The sequence below is a fragment of the Zonotrichia leucophrys genome, unplaced genomic scaffold, assembly GCF_028769735.1.
Source record: "Zonotrichia leucophrys gambelii isolate GWCS_2022_RI unplaced genomic scaffold, RI_Zleu_2.0 Scaffold_683_27210, whole genome shotgun sequence".
Taxonomy (NCBI): Eukaryota; Metazoa; Chordata; class Aves; order Passeriformes; family Passerellidae; genus Zonotrichia; species Zonotrichia leucophrys.
This window is the reverse complement of record NW_026992888.1, coordinates 7,734-27,210: the sequence shown is the minus strand read 5'-3', so window position 1 is coordinate 27,210 and position 19,477 is coordinate 7,734. Positions and strand designations below refer to the sequence as shown.

The following is a 19,477-nucleotide window of genomic DNA, read 5'->3' as shown; positions in this document are numbered from 1 at the left end:
AAATTTACCCCTAAAATACTCAAATACCCAAAAACAACCTGAAATACCCCAAAAATGCCCAAAAATACCCCAAAATATCCCTAAAATACCTCAAAAACGCCCTGAAATACCAGAAAATATCTCAAAATACCCCAAAAACGCCCAAAAAATTTATCCTAAAATACCCCTTTAAAATGCCCAAAAAAACCCACCCCTAAATACCCCAAAAACGCTCCAAAACAACCCAAAAAATTACCCCAAATACCCCATAAATGCCCAAAAATCCCCCTAAAATACCCCAAAAATGCTCCAAACCATCTCAAAAACCCCCAAAAAACCACCCAAATACCCCTAAAATATCCCTAAAATACCCAAAATACCCAAAATTTACCCTAAAATTACCCCAAAAAAAAACCCCAAATACCCAAAATATCCCTAAAATACCCCAAATACCCCAAAATACCCCCAAAAAATTTACCCCAAATTACCTCAAAATACCCCAAAAAATCCAAAATTACCCCCAAAATACCCCCAAACACCCCAAAATCCATCAAAACATTTGGGGTTTTTTCCCCTCCTAAACCCCCCCATCCCTTTCTAGTGGTTCATTCCTGCCCTCCTAAACCCCCCCATCCCTTTCTAGTGGTTCATTCCTGGCCCCTCAGTATTTTTGGGGTTTTTCTGATTTCCCAAAATGCCCCAAAACATTTGGGGGTTTTCTCCCCTCCTAAACCCCCCATCCTTTTATGTTCATTCCTGCCCTCCTAAACCCCCCCATCCCTTTCTAGTGGTTCATTCCTGCCCCTCAATATTTTTGGGGTTTTTCTGATTTCCCGAATTTCCCCAAATTTTCCTTTTTTCCGCAGTTGGGGGGTTCAGCCCCCGTTCCTGGGGCTCCCCCGTTCCTGCCCAAGCAGCCGGGGACGCTCCCGGTGACAGCCGGGGTGCAGCCACAGGTAAAGGGGGATTTAAAGGGGTTTTATTGGGATTTTGGGTGGTTTTATTGGGATTTTGAGGTAGTTTTTGTGGGATTTTGGGTGGTTTTATTGGGATTTTGAGGTAGTTTTTGTGGGATTTGGGGTGATTTTTGTGGGATTTGGGATTGTTTTTGTAGGATTGGAGTTGGTTTTTGTGGGATTTGGGGTAGCTTTTGTGCAATTTGAAGTAGTTTTTGTGGGATTTGGGGTGGGTTTTGTGGGATTTGAGGTGGTTTTTGTGGGATTTTGGGTGGTTTTATTGGGATTTGAGGTGGGTTTTGTGGAAATTTAAAGTGGTTTTTGTGGGATTTTGGGTGGTTTTATTGGGATTTTGGGTGGTTTTTGTGGGATTTTGGGGTGGTTTTTGTGGGATTTGGGGTGGTTTTTGTGGGATTTGGGGTGGTTTTTTTGGGATTTGGGGTGGTTTTATTGGGATTTTGGGTGGTTTTATTGGGATTTTGAGGTAGTTTTTGTGGGATTTGGGGTGGTTTTTGTGGGATTTTGGGTGGTTTTTGTGGGATTTTGGGTGGTTTTATTGGGATTTTGATGTAGCTTTTGTGGGATTTGAGGTGGTTTTTGTGGGATTTTCTCTTATGTTTTCAGCTTTTTTTTTCCTGCCCTTTTTTTCCTCAAATTTTCTGATCTTTTCTCCCTCACGTTTCCCTTTTCCCCTCACATTTTCCACTCTTTTTCCCTCACATTTCCCATTTTTTCCCTTCCCGTTTCCTGCCTTCCTTCTCCTCCTATATTTTCAGCCCTTTTTTCATCTTTTTTTCCTTTTTTTCAGCTTTTTACCCTCATATTTACCACCCTTTTTCTCCCCTCACGTTTTCCCGCCCTTTTCCCCCCTCACGTTTCCTTTTTCCCCTCACATTTCCCACTCTTTTTCCATTCACATCTCCTTTTTTTCCCTACCTGTCTCTTGCCTTCTTTCTCCTCCTGTTTTCAGCCCTTTTTTCAGCATTTTTTCCTTTTTTTCAGCTTTTTACCCTCATATTTACCACCCTTTTTCTCCCCTCACACTTTCCGCCATTTTCTCCCCTCACATTTCCGACCTTTTCCCCTTCACATTTCCCACTTTTTCTCTTCACATCTCCTTTTTTCCCCCTACCTGTTTTCTACCTTCCTTCTCCTCCTATATTTTCAGCCCTTTTTTCAGCATTTTTCCCTTTTTTTCCCAGATTTTTCTCCTCACATTTACCACCCTTTTTTTTCCCCCTCACGTTTTCCCGCCCTTTTCCTCCTCACGTTTCCCTTTCCCCCTCACATTTCCCACTCTTTTTCCCCTCACATCTCCTTTTTTTTCCTACCTGTCTCCTGCCTTCTTTCTCCTCCTGTTTTCAGCCCTTTTTTCATCCTTTTTTTCCTTTTTTTTCAGCTTTTTCCCCTCATATTTCCTACCATTTCTCTCCCCTCACACTTCCGACCTTTTCCCCCTTCACATTTCCCACTTTTTCCCTTCACATCTCCTTTTTTCCCTACCTGTCTCCTGCCTTCCTTCTTCTCCTGTTTTCAGCCCTTTTTTCAGCATTTTTTCCTTTTTTTTCAGCTTTTTCCCCTCATATTTCCTACCCTTTTTCTCCTCTCACACTTTCCGCCATTTTCTCCCCTCACGCTTTCCCACCATTTTCTCCCCTCACATTTCCCACTCTTTTTCCCCTCACATCTCCTTTTTTTTCCCTACCTGTCTCCTGCCTTCCTTCTCCTCCTGTTTTCAGCCCTTTTTCAGCATTTTTTCCTTTTTTTTTCAGCTTTTTCCCCTCATATTTCCTACCCTTTTTCTCCCCTCACACTTCCCCCCATTTTCTCCCCTCACGCTTTCCCACCATTTTCTCCCCTCACGCTTTCCCACCATTTTCTCCCCTCACATTTCCCACTTTTTCTCTTCACATCTCCTTTTTTTTCCCCTACCTGTTTTCTACCTTCCTTCTCCTCCTATGTTTTCAGCCTTTTTTTCCCCTTTTAAAAATTATTTTTAGCATTTTCTCCTCACATTTACCACCCTTTATTTTTCCCCCTCACGTTTTCCCGCCCTTTTTCCCCCCTCACGTTTTCCCGCCCTTTTTCCCCCTCACGTTTTCCCGCCCTTTTTCTCCCCTCACGTTTCCATTTGAAATGTTTTTTGAGGAATTTGGGATGGTTTTTGAGGAATTTGAGATGCTTTTTTAGGAATTTGAGATGCTTTTTTTGGAATTTGAGATGGTTTTTGTGGAATTTGAGATGGATTTCGGCTCTGTCCCCTCACGCAGGTGAGCCCAGGCCTGGCGCAGGTCGGGATCATGGAGGAGCAGCAGCGACAGCAGAGCCTGGTCTGGGGGATTTTTTTCGGAATTTTGGGGTTTTTGGGACATTTTAGGGGGTCCTGGAGGGATTTGAGGGCTCCTGGATGGGTCAGGGGTGGGCTTGGATGAATTTTGGGGTGATTTGAGGGAATCCTGAATCAATTTTGGGGGGACCCTGGTTGGGTTTGGGGACCCCTGGATGATTTTGGGATTTTTTTGGATGGGTTGGGGGTGGGCTTGGATGAATTTTGGGGTGATTTGAGGGAATCCTGAATCAGTTTTGGGGGGACCCTGGTTGGATTTGGGGACTCCTGAATAATTTTGGGATTTTTTTGGATGGGTCAGGGGTGGGCTTGGATGAATTTTGGGGTGATTTGAGGGAATTCTGAATAAATTTTGGGGGATTTTGGGGGGACCCTGGTTGGGTTTGGGGACCCCTGGATGATTTTGGGATTTTTTTGGATGGGTCAGGGGTGGGCTTGGATGAATTTTGGGGTGATTTGAGGGAATCCTGATTCAGTTTTGGGGGGACCCTGGTTGGATTTGGGGACTCCTGGATAATTTTGGGGTGTTCTTAGCTGGTTTTGAGTATTTTTTTGGCTGCTTAGAGGAGGATCCTGCATGAAATTTTGCTGGTTTTTTTAACATTTTATGATCCTAAAACATTTTAGGGGGGATCTTCATTTTTGGGGTGATTTTTCCAACATTTCCTTTTTCTTTTTTTCCAGTTACAACTCCGAGCACAACAACAACAACAACAACAACAACAACAACAACCACAGCCCCCCCAAGCCCCCCCTGCGGCCCCTGCACCCCCCCCAGCCCCCCAAAATCCGGGAGCCCCCCAAGCTGGACCCACCCAAGGCAGCCAGGCCGGGGGGGGGGCTCTGCTGCGCCCCCAAAATCCGGGGGCCAACCCCCAACTTCGGAGCCTCCTGCTCAGCCAGCAGCCGGTGAGTGAACCCCCAAAAAAATCACAAAAAATCCCCAAAAAACCCCAAAAAAATCCCCAAAAAATTAAAATTATTCCTCAAAAAAATCCCCAAAAAATTAAAATTAATCCTCCAAAAAATCCCCAAAAAATTAAAATTATTCCTCCAAAAAAACCCCAAAAAATCCCCAAAAAATCCCCAAAAAATTAAAATTAATCCCCCCAAAAATCCCCAAAAAATTAAAATTATTCCTCCAAAAAACCCCCAAAAAATCCCCAAAAATTAAAATTATTCCTCCAAAAAACCCCAAAAAAATCCCCAAAAAATTAAAATTATTCCTCCAAAAAATCCCCAAAAAAACCCCAAAAAATTAAAATTATTCCTCCAAAAAATCCCCAAAAAATCCCCAAAAAATTAAAATTATTCCTCCAAAAAACCCCCAAAAAATCCCCAAAAAATTCCCAAAAAAATAAATTAATCGTCAAAAAAATCTCCCAAAAACCCCCCAAAAATCCCCAAAAAATTAAAATTAATCCTCCAAAAAATCCCCAAAAATCCCCAAAAAATTAAAATTAATCCCCAAAAAATCCCCCAAAAATCCCTGAAAAATCCCCGAAAAAAAATCCCAAAAAAACCCCAAAAAATCAAAAAAAAATCCCCCAAAAATTCCCAAAAATTAAAATTAATCCCCCCAAAAATCCCCCAAGAAATTCTCAAAAAAACCCCAAAAATATCCCAAAAATGACCCAAAAAATTTCCAAAACTAGCCCCAAAAAACCCCAAACATTCCAAAAAAATTTCAAAATGAATACTCCAAAAAACCCCAAAAAACAAACAAAAAATCCCAAAAATTTGAGATTGACCCCCTAAAAATCAGGGACCCCCCATCCCACAAGATAATTTATTGAATGAGACAAATTGGGATTTTGAGAGGCACTAAAAATTGGGATTTTGGGGATTTTCTGGAGGAATTTGGGGCTGGAATTTTTTTGGGGGAGCCCTAAAAATTGGAGGGGTTTGGGAGGAATTTTTGGGGTTTTTTTTTGGAGCAATTTTTGGGATTTTTTGGAGGATTTTTGGGATTTTTTTTGAGAAATTTTGGGGGATTGTTTTGAGGAATTTTTTGGGGATTTTTGAGGAATTTTTGGAGGAATTTTTTTTAATTTTTGGGGGATTTTTGGAGGAATATTTGGGGAATTTTGGGAGGAATATTTTGGGATTTTTTGAGGAATTTTTTTTTGGATTTTCTGGAGGAATTCTGGGGGGAGGAACTGAAGATTTTAAGGGGGAATCTGGGACAGGAATTTTCATTTTTGGGGGGCTCTGGGCTGGGGATTTTGATTTTTGGGCTGGGAATTTTCATTTTTGGGCTGGGAATTTTCATTTTTAGGACAGAAATTTTCATTTTTGGCTGGAAATTTTCATTTTTAGGATGGGAATTTTTGTTTTTGGGGGGGGTCTGGGATGGGAATTTTCATTTTTGGGCTGGGAATTTTCATTTTTAGAACAGAAATTTTCATTTTTAGGACAGAAATTTTCATTTTCAGCATGGAAACTTCCATTTTTGGGGGGGGTCCGGGCTGGCATTTCCCATTTTTGGGCTGGGAATTTTCATTTTTAGGATGGGAATTTTTTGTTTTGGGGGGTCTGGGCTGGGAATTTTCATTTTTGGGATGGGAATTTTCCTTTTTAGGACAGAAATTTTCATTTTTAGGACAGAAATTTTCATTTTTGGGCTGGGAATTTTCATTTTTAGGACAGAAATTTTCATTTTCAGCATGGAAACTTCCATTTTTTGGGGGGGGGGGGGGGTTCCGGGCTGGCATTTCCCATTTTGGGGGCGGGGCCGGCTGGCATTCCCATTTTGGGGGGGGGGGGGGTCCGGGTGGCATTTCCCATTTTGGGGGGGGGGGGGGGGGTCCGGGCTGGCATTTCCCATTTTTGGGGGGGGGGGGGGTCCGGGCTGGCATTTCCCATTTTGGGGGATGGGGGGGGGTCCGGGCTGGCATTTCCCATTTTTGGGGCGCCCCCCTGCCCCCCCCCTGTCCCCCCACAGCCCCAGGGCGGGGTCCCCCCCCCGGCTCAGCCCCTCCATCACCTGCAGCCCCCCCCGGGCCCCCCCCAGCCCCCCCAGGCTTTGCTGCCCCCTCCCCACCAGGCCCTGGGGGGCGGGGGGGGGCAATTGCCCCTCCTGCACCCCCCCCCGGGGCAGCCCTGGCCGGGCCAGATGGGGGCGCCGCGAGCGGCCATCCCAGGTGAGTGAAAAACCCCAAAAAACCCAAAAAAACCCCTAAAAATACCCTAAAAATACCCTAAAAATACCCTAAAAATTGGGTGGGAATCATGAAAAAAAATACCCCAAAAAAACCCTAAAAAAACCCTAAAAATACCCCCAAAAATACCCTAAAAATACCCTAAAAATACCCTAAAAATACCCTAAAAATATGGGGGGGAATCACAAAAATACACCCTAAAAATTGGGTGGGAACCCCAAAAAATCCACCCAAAAAAAAAAAAAAACCAAACCATAAATCTGTTGGGAATCACAAAAAATCTGATGGGAACCCCAAAATCCCCAAAATCACCCCTGGGACCCCAAAATTTCATTGGGGACCCCAAAATTTTACTGGGACCCCTAAAATCCAACCCTGGGACCCCCAAAATCCACTCCAGGAACCCCAAATTTCCCCGTGGGACCCCAAATTCTCCCCAAAACCCAACCCTGGGACCCCAAAATCCAAACCTGGGACCCCCAAAATCCAACCCTGGGATCCCCAAAATCCAACCCTGGGACCCCCAATTTCCCCAAAACCCCCCTGGGACCCCAAAAATTCCCCAAAACCCAAACCTGGAACCCCAAAACCCAACCCTGAGACCCCCAAAATCCAACCCTGGGACCCCAAAACCCAACCCTGGGACCCCAAAACCTCCCCAAAACCCAACCCTGGGACCCCAAAATTTCACCGGGACCCCCAAAACCACTCCAGGAACCCCAAATTTCCCCCTGGGACCCCAAAACCCAACCCTGGGACCCCAAAATTTTACTGGGACCCCCAAAAACCAACCCTGGGACCCCCAAAACCCAACCCTGGGACCCCAAAATTTTACTGGGACCCCCAAAACCACCCCTGGGACCCCAAATTCCCTCCAAAACCACTCCTGGGACCCCAAAACCTCCCCAAAACCCAACCCTGGGACCCCCAAAACCCACCCCTGGGACCCCAAAATTTTCCTGAGGACCCCAAAATCCACCCCCAGGGGAATTTGGGGTGATTTTGGGGTCCCCCCCTGACCCCTCTCTCCCCTCCCCCCCCCCCTTAGGGCAGATGCTGCTGCCCCCCCCCGGCCCCAGGGGTCCCGTCCAGCCGGGGGGGCTCCAGCCCGTGCAGACCCCCAGCGTGATGGAGGAGGACATCCTGATGGACCTCATCTAGGGGGGACCCCAAAATGGGCTGGGGACCCCGAAATTTGGGGTGAGAACCCCAAAAACCCAAAAAAAATCCCATTAAAAACGCCCCAAAAATCACAGAAATCGCTCAAATGAGGGGTCTGAGAACCTTCAGGTGATGGAGGAGAACATCCTGATGGACCTCCTCTAGGGGGGACCCCCAAAATGGGCTGGGGACCCCGAAATTTGGGGTGAGAACCCCAAAAAACCCCAAAAAATCTGAAAAAATCCCATTAAAAAACCTTAAAAATGCCCCAAAACCCATGAAAATCGCCCAAAATCAGGGGTCTGAGAACCCTCAGGTGATGGAGGAGAACATCCTGATGGACCTCATCTAGGGGGGACCCCCAAATCCGGGTGGGGACCCCGAAATTTGGGGTGAGAACCCCAAAAAAATCCCATTAAAAACGCCCCAAAAATCACAGAAATTGCTCAAATGAGGGGTCTGAGAACCTTCAGGTGATGGGGGAGGACATCCTGATGGACCTCATCTAGAGGGGACCCCCAAAATGGGCTGGGGACCCTGAAATTTGGGGTGAGAACCCCAAAAACCCCGAAAAAATCCCATTAAAAACGCCCCAAAAACCATGGAAATCGCCCAAAATCAGGGGTCTGAGAACCCTCAGGTGATGGAGGAGAACATCCTGATGGACCTCATCTAGGGGGGACCCCAAAAATCCGCGTGGGGACCCCGAAATTTGGGGTGAGAACCCCAAAAAACACCAAAAAATCTGAAAAAAATCCATTAAAAAACCTTCAAAATACTCAAAAAATCACAAAAATCACCCAAAATCAGGGGTCTGAGAACCCTCAGGTGATGGAGGAGAACATCCTGATGGACCTCATCTAGGGGGGACCCCCAAAATGGGCTGGGGACCCCGAAATTTGGGGTGAGAACCCCAAAAACCCCAAAAAAAATCCGAAAAAAATCGATTAAAAAACCTTCAAAATACTCAAAAAATCACAAAAATCGCCCAAATCAGGGGTCTGAGAGCCCTCAGGTGATGGAGGAGAACATCCTGATGGACCTCATCTAGAGGGGACCCCCAAATCCGGGTGGGGACCCCAAAATTTGGGGTGAGACCCCCAAAAACCCCCCCAAAAAATCCCATTAAAAAACCTTAAAAATGCCCCAAAATCCATGAAAATCGCCCAAAATCAGGGGTCTGAGAGCCCTCAGGTGATGGAGGAGAACATCCTGATGGACCTCATCTAGGGGGGACCCCCAAAATGGGCTGGGGACCCCGAAATTTGGGGTGAGAACCCCAAAAACCCCAAAAAAATCCCATTAAAATCCCTCAAAATACCCCAAAATCACCCCAAAAATCACAGAAATCGCTCAAATGAGGGGTCTGAGAACCTTCAGGTGATGGAGGAGAACATCCTGATGGACCTCATCTAGGGGGGACCCCCAAATCCCCGTGGGGACCCCGAAATTTGGGGTGAGAACCCCAAAAACCCCAAAAAAATCCGAAAAAAATCCATTAAAAAACCTTCAAAATACTCCAAAAAATCACCCAAATCAGGGGTCTGAGAGCCCTCAGGTGATGGAGGAGAACATCCTGATGGACCTCATCTAGGGGGGACCCCCAAAATGGGCTGGGGACCCCGAAATTTGGGGTGAGAACCCCAAAAAACCCCCAAAAAATCCATAAAAATTCATAAAAATCACAAAAATTCGCCCCAGAAATCGCTCAAATGAGGGGTCTGAGAACCCTCAGGTGATGGAGGAGAACATCCTGATGGACCTCATCTAGGGGGGACCCCCAAAACCGGCTGGGGACCCCGAAATTTGGGGTGAGAACCCCAAAAAACCCCCAAAAAAATCCGAAAAAATCCCATTTAAAAACCCAAAAAAATTCCTGAAAAAAACCCAAAAAATCCCCCCAAATCACCCCAAAAACCACAAAAGGACCCCCCAAAATGATGGAGGTGGGAGACCCCCAAAATTTGGGGAGACCCAAAAAAATCCTCAAAAAAATTCCTCATAAAAAAAATCCTTTAAAAAATCCCAATTTTTGGGCCCCTCCCCCCTTTTGTTTTTTCTTTGGCTTTGTTGAATAAAAGGAATTTTTGCACTTCATCCATGTGGTCAAAAATTGGGATTTTTTTGGGAAAAATTGGAAATTTTGGGGTCTGGGAGGGAAATAAAAATTGGGAATTTTGGGGTTAGTCTGGTTAAAGCAGTTCTGGAAGAGAAATAAACCAGTTATACCAGTTATACTGGATAATTTAACCAGTTAAACCAGTTAAAGCAGTTCTGGAAGAGAAATAAACCAGTTATACCAGTTATACTGGAGAATGGAAATGGACAGGAGAAAAGGCAGGAATTGTAAGAATAAAAAGGGCAGAAAATGTGAGGGGAAAATTGGGAAACGTGAGGGGGAAAAATGAGAAATGTGAAGGGGAAAGGGCAGAAAATGTGAGGGGAAAAGTGGAAAAGGTGAGGGGGGAAAAATGGCGGGAAACGTGAGGGGAGAAAATGGCGGGAAACGTGAGGGGACAAAAAGGAGGGAAATGTGAGGGAGAAAGGGAGGAAAACACAAGGAAAAAAAATCCAGGAAACATGAGGGGAAATTCAGGAAGTGTGAGAGGAAAAAGGGCAGAAATTGTGAGGGGGAAAAGTGAGAAATGTGAGGGGAAAAGGGGAAAAGGTGAGGGGGGAAAATGGCGGAAAACGTGAGGGGAGAAAAAGGGCGGGAAACGTGAGGGGAGAAAATGGCGGAAAACGTGAGGGGAAAATGGAAACGTGAGGGGAGAAAAGGGAGGGAAATGTGAGGGGGAAAGTGAGGAAATGAGAGAGGGAAAAGGGCAGAAAATGTGAGGGGAAAAGTGGAAAAGGTGAGGGGGGAAAATGGCGGGAAACGTGAGGGGAGAAAAAGGAGGGAAATGTGAGGGAGAAAGGAAGGAAAACACAAGGAAAAAATTGAGGAAACATGAGGGGAAATTTAGGAAGTGTGAGAGGAAAAAGGACAGAAATTGTGAGGGGGAAAAGTGAGAAATGTGAGGGGAAAAGGGGAAAAAAGTGAGGGGGGAAAATGGCGGAAAACGTGAGGGGAGAAAAAGGGCGGGAAACGTGAGGGGAGAAAATGGCGGGAAACGTGAGGGGAGAAAATGGCGGAAAAGGTGAGGGGAGAAAATGGCGGAAAAGGTGAGGGGAAAAGGGAAAAATTAGGGGAGAAAAGAGCAGGAAATGTGAGGCAAAAAGGGAGGGAAATGTGAGGAGAAAAGGGAGGGACACACACGCAAAAAAAGCCAGGAAATGTGAGGGGGAAAAAAGGGCAGAAAATGTGAGGGGGAAAAGGGCGAGGAACATGAGGGGAAAATGGAAACGTGAGGGGAGAAAAGGGAGGGAAACGTGAGGGGAAAAGTGAGGAAATGAGAGAGGAAAAAGGGCAGAAAATGTGAGGGGAAAAGTGAGAAATGTGAGGGGGAAAGGGAGGGAAACCTGAGGGAAGAAAAGGGAGGGAAATGTGAGGGAGAAAAGGGAAAAATGAGGGGAAAATGGGGGGAAATGTGAGGGGGGAAAAGGGAGGGAAACGTGAGGGAGAAAATAGAGGAAAACGTGAGGAAAAAAATCCAGGAAATGTAAGGGGGAAAGGCAGGAAGTGTGAGGGGAAAAGGGCGGGAAACATGAGGGGAGAAAAGGGCGGGAAACGTGAGGGGAGAAAAGAGCAGGAAAATGTGAGAGGAAAAGGGAGGAAAATATGAGTAAAAATCCAGGAAATGTGAGGGGGAAAGGTAGGAAGTGTGAGAGGAAAAAGGGCTGAAATTGTGAGGGGAAAAGTGAGAAATGTGAAGGGAAAAGAGCGGGAAATGTGAGGGGAGAAAATGGCGGGAAACATGAGGGGGGAAAAGGGAGGGATGGGGAAAAGAGGAGAAAATGGAGAAAATGTGAAGGGGAAAATGTAGAAAGTCTGAGGGGGGAAATGTGAGGGGGAAAAGGGAAGAAAAAATGAGGAAAAAAATCCAGGAAATGAGAGGGGAAAAGAAGCAGGAAGTGTGAGGGGAAAAAAATGCAGAAAATGTGAGAGAAAAAAGGAGGAAAAAATGAGTAAAAAATCCAGGAAATGTGAGGGGAAAAGGGGAAAAAGGGAGGGAAACGTGAGATCTTCTCCTTCCCAGTTCCAAGGCACCCCCGTTCTCAAACATCCCCCAAATCCCAGCCCCTCCCCAACCTTTTCTTCCCCCTCCAGACCCCAAATTCCCCCAAATTCCCCCCAAATCCCAGATTTTTTAACTCTGTGACTCAAAAGTGGAAAAAATTCCCATTTTATTGAGCAAAGCAAAAATGGAGTGGGACACCCCGAACTGGGGAGAGTCCAGCGGTGTCCAGAAGCTCCTGGTGGTTCCCCTGAGGTTCTCCTGGTGCCCACGAGGTTCTGCTGAAGGATCTTCTGGAGTGTCTGCAGGGTTCTAGAGGTGTTTAAGGGTTTCTGGAGGTGTCCACAGGTGCTTATGGGGTTCTAGAAGTGTCTGTGGGGTTCTCAGGGGTCTCCATGGGTTATTAGAGGTGCTTATGGGGTTCTGGGGGTGACAGTGGGGTTCTAGTTATGGCTACAGGGTTCTAGATGTGCCAACAAGGTTTTGGATGTGCCTATGGTGTTCTAGAGGTGTCTATGGAGTTCTAAGGGTCTCTATGGGGTTCTAGATGTGCCAACAAGGTTCTAGGGGGTCTCTATGGGGTTCTTAAGTGTCTCTATGGTGTTCTGGAGGTGTCTATGGGGTCTGAATGGGGTTCTAGAGGTGTCTATGGGATTTCTATGGGTTCTAAGGCCTCTATGGGGTTGTGAGTTGTCTATGGGGTTCCTGATGGTCTCTATGAGGTTCTAGAGGTGTCTATGGGTATCTATGGGTTCTAGAAGCGTCTGCGGGGTTCCAGATGGTCTCCATGGGGTTCCAGATGGTCTCCATGGGGTTCTAGAGGTGTCTGTGGGGTTCTAAGGGTCTCTATGGGGATTCTAGAGGTGTCTGCGGGGTTTCCCAGATGGTCTCCATGGGTTCTAGGGTCTCTGTGGGGTTCTAGAAGCGTCTGCAGGGTTCCAGATGATCTCTACAGGGGTCCCAGATGGTCTCCATGGGGTTCCAAGATGGTCTCATGGGTTCTAGAGTGTCTTGAGGTTCTAAGGGTCTCTATGGGGATTCTAGAGGTGTCTATGGGGTTCTAGGGTCTCTGGGGTCTAGAAGCATCTGCGGTTCAGATGGTCTCCATGGGTCCAGATGGTCTCCATGGGGTTCCCAGAGTGTCTGTGGGTTTCTAAGGGTCTTATGGGATTGGAGGTGTCTATGGGGTTCTAGGGGGGGGTCTCTGTGGGGTTCTAGAAGTGTCTGCAGGGTTCCAGATGGTCTCCATGGGGTTCCAGATGGTCTCCATGGGGTTCTAGAGATGTCTATGGGATCTCTATGGGGTTCTAAGGGTCTCCATGGGGTTCAGATATCTTATGGGGATTCTAAGGTGTCTAGGGTTCTAGGGGGGGTCTCTGTGAGGTTCTAGAAGTGTCTGCAGGGTTCCAGATGATCTCTCCTGGTTCCCAGATGGTCTCCATGGGTCCCAGATGGTCTCCATGGGTCCCAGATGGTCTCCATGGGGTTCTAGAGGTGTCTGTGAGGTTCTAAGGGTCTCTATGGGGATTCTAGGGGTGTCTATGGGGTTCTAGGGGGTCTCTGTGGGGTTCTAGAAGCGTCTGCAGGGTTCCAGATGATCTCTACAGGGGTCCCAGATGGTCTCCATGGGGTTCCAGAGGTTCTTGGGGTTCCAGAGGTGTCTGTGGGGTTCTAGGTCTCTATGGGGTCTAGAAGTGTCTGCAGGGTTCCAGATGATCTCTACAGGGGTTCCAGATGGTCTCCATGGGGTTCTAGAGGTTCTTACGGGGTTCTAGAGCTGCCTGCAGCGTTCCAGATTCACCCACGGGTTCCTGGCGGGTTTCTCCTCAAGCTTTCCCAGCCCAAGCCCCCTTTTCAGCTCCTGGGGTTCCCGCAAGGCCCCTGCACGTTCTCCTTCCTCCTGGGCCTGTCGTGCTCCACCTGGAGCCCCAGGCCGCTGGCCACGCCCGAGTTCCTGCGCTCCATCACCTCCACCTTGATGACGGCGCTGCCGCCGCGGGCCAGGCTGGCGGCCACCGTGACGGCGCCGTGGCTCAGCTGGACCTTGCGCTGGTTCTCCTTGAGCACCACGCACGGCAGCACCGGGCTCTTGGCCGGGGAGCGCCGCGAGCTCCGCACCATGCGGCGGTAGGCCGACCGCAGGTCGCCCTTGTGGACCTTGTCGAGGGACAGCTCGAGGCCGGTGAGCACCGAGAAGCGGTTGCGGTCGATGGGGTTGGAGAAGAAGACGGCGAAGGTGAAGGTCTCGGCCTCGAAGGCCAGGACGCCGTTGCAGCCCCAGAAGAAGCAGCGGTTGGTGAACTTGCAGACGGTGGAGGAGCATGGGGGCACCAGGCCGTGGGGGGCACAGAGGGTGCGGCCGCTGTAGAAGTAGGTCCTGGAGAGGAGAAGGTGTGGGGTGAGGTGGGGAGAAGGTGGAGGTGGTCCCACCAGCACCAGGATCTGCTGGGGACATAGGGAGGAGATGGGACGTGGAGATGGTCCCAGAGCCTGGAGATGATCCCAACCCTGGAGATGATCCCAGACCATGGAGGTGATCCCAACCATGGAGATGATCCCAACCCTGGAGATGATCCCAGAGCCTGGAGATGATCCCAAACCCTGGAGATGATCCCAGAGCCTGGAGATGATCCCAACCATGGAGATGATCCCAACCCTGGAGATGATCCCAGCCCTGGAGATGATCCCAACCATGGAGATGATCCCAAGCCTGGAGATGATCCCAGCCCTGGAGATGATCCCAGAGCCTGGAGATGATCCCAACCATGGAGATGGTCCCAGCCCTGGAGATGATCCCAACTCCTGGAGATGATCCCAGAGCCTGGAGATGATCCCAAACCTGGAGATGATCCCAACCATGGAGATGATCCCAACCATGGAGATGATCCCAGTCCCTGGAGATGATCCCAAGCTCTGGAGATGATCCCAACCCTGGAGATGATCCCAGAGCCTGGAGATGATCCCAGCCCTGGAGATGATCCCAACCCTGGAGATGATCCCAACCTGGAGATGATCCCAATCATGGAGATGATCCCAAGTCTGGAGATGATTCCAAACCATGGAGATGATCCCAGAGCCTGGAGATGATCCCAACCATGGAGATGATCCCAACCCTGGAGATGATCCCAGAGCCTGGAGATGATCCCAACCCTGGAGATGATCCCAACCCTGGAGATGATCCCAAACCCTGGAGATGATCCCAAACCTGGAGATGATCCCAACCATGGAGATGATCCCAGAGCCTGGAGATGATCCCAAACCCTGGAGATGATCCCAACCATGGAGATGATCCCAGAGCCTGGAGATGATCCCAACCCTGGAGATGATCCCAACCATGGAGATGATCCCAGACCCTGGAGATGATCCCAACCCTGGAGATGATCCCAGACCCTGGAGATGATCCCAACCATGGAGATGATCCCAGACCCTGGAGATGATCCCAACCCTGGAGATGATCCCAGCCCTGGAGATGATCCCAACCATGGAGATGATCCCAGACCCTGGAGATGATCCCAACTCCTGGAGATGATCCCAACCCTGGAGATGATCCCAACCCATGGAGATGATCCCAGACCTGGAGATGATCCCAACCATGGAGATGATCCCAAGCCCTGGAGATGATCCCAACCATGGAGATGATCCCAGACCCTGGAGATGATCCCAAGCCCTGGAGATGATCCCAACCATGGAGATGATCCCAAACCCTGGAGATGATCCCAACCATGGAGATGATCCCAAGCCCTGGAGATGATCCCACACCCAGAGATGATCCCAACCATGGACGTGATCCCACACCCAGAGATGATCCCAAGCCCTGGAGATGATCCCAGAGCCTGGAGATGATCCCAGAGCCTGGAGATGATCCCAGAGCCTGGAGATGATCCCAGAGCCTGGAGATGATCCCAAACCCTGGAGATGATCCCAACCATGGAGATGATCCCAACCCTGGAGATGATCCCAGACCCTGGAGATGATCCCAGACCCTGGAGATGATCCCAGACCCTGGAGATGATCCCAACCCTGGAGATGATCCCAACTCCTGGAGATGATCCCAGCCCCTGGAGATGATCCCAAGCCCTGAAAATTATTCCAAACCATGGAGATGATCCCAGTCCACCATGAAGATCCCACCCAGAGCTGCCCCATCTCCGCACCCCGAGGGTCCCTCTGGTGTCCCCCCATCCTCACTTGGGGTTTCTCAGGATGATGGTCTCGGTGTTGTTGGTAACCTGGATCTCCACAGGACGGCTGATTCTCGACCCCATCCTGGTTCAGGATCTCCTCAGCTCCTGGATCTCCTCAGCTCCAGGATCTCCTCAGCTCCAGGATCTCCTCAGCTCTGGGATCTCCTCAGCTCCGGGTTCTCCTCAGCTCCTGGTTCTCCTCAGCTCTGGGATCTTCTCAGCTCCAGGATCTCCTCAGCTCCAGGATCTCCTCAGCTCCAGGATCTCCTCAGCTCTGGGATCTCCTCAGCTCCGGGATCTCCTCAGCTCCTGGATCTCCTCAGCTCCGGGATCTCCTCAGGTCCGGGATCTCCTCAACTCTGGGATCTCCTCATCTCCAAGATCTCAGCTCCTGGATCTCCTCCAAGCCACCAACAGCTGCTCCTTATCAACCTGATAAGGAGAACAACGAGAACTTTCACTTTCACCCTTCTCAAAACCCCTCCCTTGCCACGGAATCCATGGTGGGAACCCAAAACTCACCTGGATTTGGAGAATCCCTGAAGTCCCCAAACCTTGGGGTTCAGGTGGGACACACCTGGCTCAGGTACCTGCAGGAGATGGCTCTGGGCTGCTGTGAGGAGCAGGGAACTGGTTGGACTGGTTTAACTGGTTTAACTGGTTTAATTCTCCAGTTTAACCATTGTAGCTGGTTAATTTCTCTACCAGCACCAGTTTAATTGGTCTAACTGGTTTAACTGGTTTAATTCTCCAGTTTAACCATCGTAGCTGGTTTATTTCTCTGCCAGCACCACTTTAATTGCTCTGCCTGGTCTGACTGGTTCAATTCTCCATTTTAACAGTTATAACTGGTTTAATTCTCCAGTTTAACTGTTGTTAAATGTAGTAACTGTTAAAAGTTGTAGCTGGTTTAATTCTCCACTTTAACTCTTGTAGCTGGTTTATTTCTCTGCCAGCACCAGTTTAATTTGGTTTAATTGATTTAATTCTCCAGCGTAACAGTTGTAACTGCTTTAATTCTCCAGTTTAACTGGTGCAGCTGGTTTATTTCTCTTACCAGACCTGGGTAATGGAGGCCTAATGGGAATCCTGGTTCCTCTGTGGGGTGGGATTCAGCCCTTGATGGGGGTCTGGGGTCCCACCAGGGTGGGATTGGGTGCCTGGATGGGGTCTGGATCCTCTATAGGGCAGGATTGAGCCCCTAATGGGGGTCTGGGTCCCAGCAGGGTGGGATCTGGCCCCTAATGGGGGTCTGGGGTCTCTCCTGGGGTGGGATTGAGCCCCTAATGGGGGTCTGGGGTCACCCCAGGGTGGGATCTGGCCCCTAATGGGGGTCTGGGGTCTCTCCTGGGGTGGGATTCAGCCCCTAATGGGGGTCTGGGGTCCCACCTGGGTGGGATCGGGTGCCTGAATGGGGTCTGGATCCCCTACAGGGCAGGATTGAGCCCCTAATGGGGATCTGGGGGCCACCCCAGGGTGGGATCCAGCTTCTCTGGGGGTCTGGGGTCCTCTCCTGGAGTGGGATTGAGCCCCTAATGGGGTTTGGGGTCTCTCCAGGGTGGGATCCAGCCCCTAACAAGGGTCTGGGGTCTCTCCTGGAGTGGGATTGGGACCCTAATGGGGGTCTGGGGTCCCACCAGGGTGGGATCCAGCCCCTAATGAGGGTCTGGGGTTTCTCCTGGGGTGGGATTGAGCCCCTAATGGGGGTCTGGGGTCACCCCAGGGTGGGATCCAGCCCCTAAAAGGGGTCTGGGGTCTCTCCTGGGGTGGGATTGAGCCCCTCATGGGGTCTGGGTCACCCCAGGTGGCATCTGGCCCCTAATGGGGGTCTGGGGTCTCTCCTGGGGTGAAATTCAGCCCTTGATGGGGTCTGGGGTCCCACCAGGGTGGGATTGGGTGCCTGGATGGGGTCTGGATCCTCTATAGGGCAGGATTGAGCCCCTAATGAGGGTCTGGGGTCTCTCAGGGGTGGGATTGGGACCCTAATGGGGGTCTGGGGGTCACCCCAGGGTGGGATCCAGCCCCTAATGAGGGTCTGGGGTTTCTCCTGGGGTGGGATTGAGCCCCTAATGGGGTCTGGGTCACCCCAGATTGGATCCAGCCCCTAACAGGGGTCTGGGTCTCTCCTGGGGCGGGATTGATCCCCTCATGGGGGTCTGGGACCACCCCAATTGGGATCCAGCCCCTAATGTGGGTCTGGGTCCACCAGGTGGGATTGGGTGCCTGGATTGGGTCTGGATCCTCTATAGGGCAGGATTGAGCCCCTAATGGTGGTCTGGGTCCACCAGGGTGGGATCTGGCCCCTAATGGGGGTCTGGGGTCCCACCAGGGTAGGATTGGGTGCCTTAATGGGGTCTGGATCCTCTATAGGGCAGGATTGAGCCCCTAATGGGGGTCTGGGGTCACCCCAGGGTGGGATCTGGCCCCTAATGGGGGTCTGGGGTCTCTCCTGGGGTGGGATTGGGCCCCTAATGGGGGTCTGGGGTCACTCCAGGGTGGGATCGGGTACCTGAATGGGGTCTGGATCCTCTATAGGGCAGGATTGAGCCCCTAATGAGGGTCTGGGGTTTCTCCTGGGGTGGGATTGAGCCCCTCATGGGGGTCTGGGACCACCCCCAATTGGGATCCAGCCCCTAATGGGGGTCTGGGGTCCCACCAGGGTGGGATTGGGTGCCTGAATGGGGTCTGAACCCTCTATAGGGCAGGATTGAGCCCCTAATGGTGGTCTGGGGTCCCACCAGGGTGGGATCCAGCCCCCAACAAGGGTCTGGGGTCTCTCCTGGAGTGGGATTGGGACCCTAATGGGGGTCTGGGGTCACCCCAGGGTGGGATCCAGCCCCTAACAGGGGTCTGGGGTCTCTCCTGGGGTAGGATTGGGACCCTAATGGGGTTTGGGGTCCCACCAGGGTGGTATCTGGCCCCTAATGAGGGTCTGGGGTCTCTCCTGGGGTGGGATTCAGCCCTTAATGGGGGTCTGGGGTCCCACCAGGGTGGGATCGGGTGCCTGAGGGATCCTTCCTGGAGGGATGGGGGGATCACAAGGGGGTCTTGGGGAGGGGAGACCGCTGAGGCCTTACCTGGGGGGTGCGGGTGTGTTGTCATTAAAGGGACATTTCTGCTTCTTAATGAGCTGCTGAGTGTCTGTGAGGGGGCAAAAGGGAGAGAAAGTGTGGGAAATGTGAGGGGAAAATGATGGGGAATGTGAGGGAAAAGAGCGGGAAATGTGAGGGGAAAATGGTGGGAAGATGAGGGGGAAAGGGAGAGAAACGTGAGGGGAAATGGGGAGGATGGGGAAAGAGGGAAAATGGAAAAATGTGAGGGGAAAGTGTGGAAGTCTGAGGGGAAAAGGGTGGAAAAAGGCAGAAGTGTGAGAGGAAAAAGGGCAGAAAATGTGAGGGGAAAAGGGCAGAAAATGTGAGGGAAAAGGGCGGGAAACGTGAGGGAGAAAAGGGCGGGAAACGTGAGGGAAAATGGAGGGAACGTGAGGGAAATGAGGAAACGTGAGGGAGAAAAGGGCGGAAACGTGAATAAAAAAGACAAGAAATGTGAAGGGGAAAGGCAGGAAGAGTGA

General features: G+C 50.0%; 1 protein-coding gene across 1 annotated transcript; it reads left to right on the top strand.

The window, feature by feature from the left end:
* Nucleotides 1–845: 845 nt before the first annotated feature.
* LOC135441920 (mediator of RNA polymerase II transcription subunit 25-like) lies at nt 846–8,333 on the top strand (the record flags this gene model as incomplete). Its single annotated transcript, XM_064701471.1, has 5 exons — nt 846–935; nt 3,206–3,265; nt 3,967–4,191; nt 6,227–6,425; nt 7,492–8,333. Coding segments are annotated over 5 exons (687 nt in total), but the record flags the coding sequence as incomplete, so codon positions are not given.
* Between the last annotated feature and the right edge of the window lie 11,144 nt (nt 8,334–19,477).